This window comes from Galeopterus variegatus, unplaced genomic scaffold, assembly GCF_000696425.1.
Source record: "Galeopterus variegatus unplaced genomic scaffold, G_variegatus-3.0.2 Scaffold12487, whole genome shotgun sequence".
In the NCBI taxonomy this organism is placed as follows: Eukaryota; Metazoa; Chordata; class Mammalia; order Dermoptera; family Cynocephalidae; genus Galeopterus; species Galeopterus variegatus.
In genome coordinates, this window is record NW_007738598.1 from 3,538 (window position 1) to 4,457 (window position 920).

A 920-nucleotide genomic window follows, 5' to 3' on the forward strand; every position below is an offset into this window, starting at 1 on the left:
TCTCATAATGAGGCTGCAGAATTTGGAATCCTAAGAAGTTCCAGGTGCTGCTGCTGCTGCTGTTTGGGGACTGCACTTTGACAACCACTCTTCTGTGTCCCTTCACAGAAAAACTTGAAGCCTCTTTTCTCTCTCTGTTTCTCCTTTCTCTTTTCAATTTGCTTTCCAGAAATAACTTTTTTTGTTGTTGTTTTATCCCACAGGAATCATGATGTTATCAGAAGGAAATCAAAGCAGCACACTCACGTTTACTCTCTTGGGTTTTTCAGAATACCCAGAATTTCAGGTTCCACTCTTTCTGGCTTTCTTGTCCGTCTACACAGTCACTGTGGTGGGGAATTTGGGCATGATAATCATCATCAAGGTCAATTCAAAACTCCACACAATCATGTATTTTTTCCTGAGTCACTTGTCCTTTGTAGATTTATGTTATTTGAGTCACTTGTCCTTTGTAGATTTCTGTTATTCCACCATAGTTACACCAAAACTGTTGGAGAACTTGGTTGTGGAAGACAGAACCATCTCTTTGTCAGGCTGCATCGACAGAACCATCTCTTTCTCAGGCTGCATCACACAATTTTCTTTCACTTGCAGTTTTGGAGTGACAGAAACTTTCATGCTAGCAGCGATGGCCTATGACCGTTTTGTGGCTGTTTGTAACCCTTTGCTATATACCACTACTATGTCTCAGAAGCTGTGTGCTCTTCTGGTGGGTGGGTCTTACACATGGGGTGTAGTGTGTTCCCTGACACTCACATATTTTCTTCTTACACTGTCCTATTGTAAGTCTAGCATCATGAATAATTTTTTCTGTGAATACTCTGTAGTTATTTCTGTCTCCTGCTCAGACCCCTATATTACCCAGATGGTATGTTTTAGTATTGCTGTATTCAATGAGGTGAGCAGCCTGATGATTATTC

At 41.0% G+C, this 920-nt stretch overlaps 1 protein-coding gene across 1 annotated transcript; it reads left to right on the forward strand.

Moving 5' to 3' along the window:
- Positions 1-208: 208 nt before the first annotated feature.
- LOC103581163 (olfactory receptor 5D13-like) lies at positions 209-913 on the forward strand (the record flags this gene model as incomplete). Its single annotated transcript, XM_008563060.1, has 1 exon — positions 209-913. A coding segment is annotated over exon 1 (705 nt), but the record flags the coding sequence as incomplete, so codon positions are not given.
- Positions 914-920: the final 7 nt, after the last annotated feature.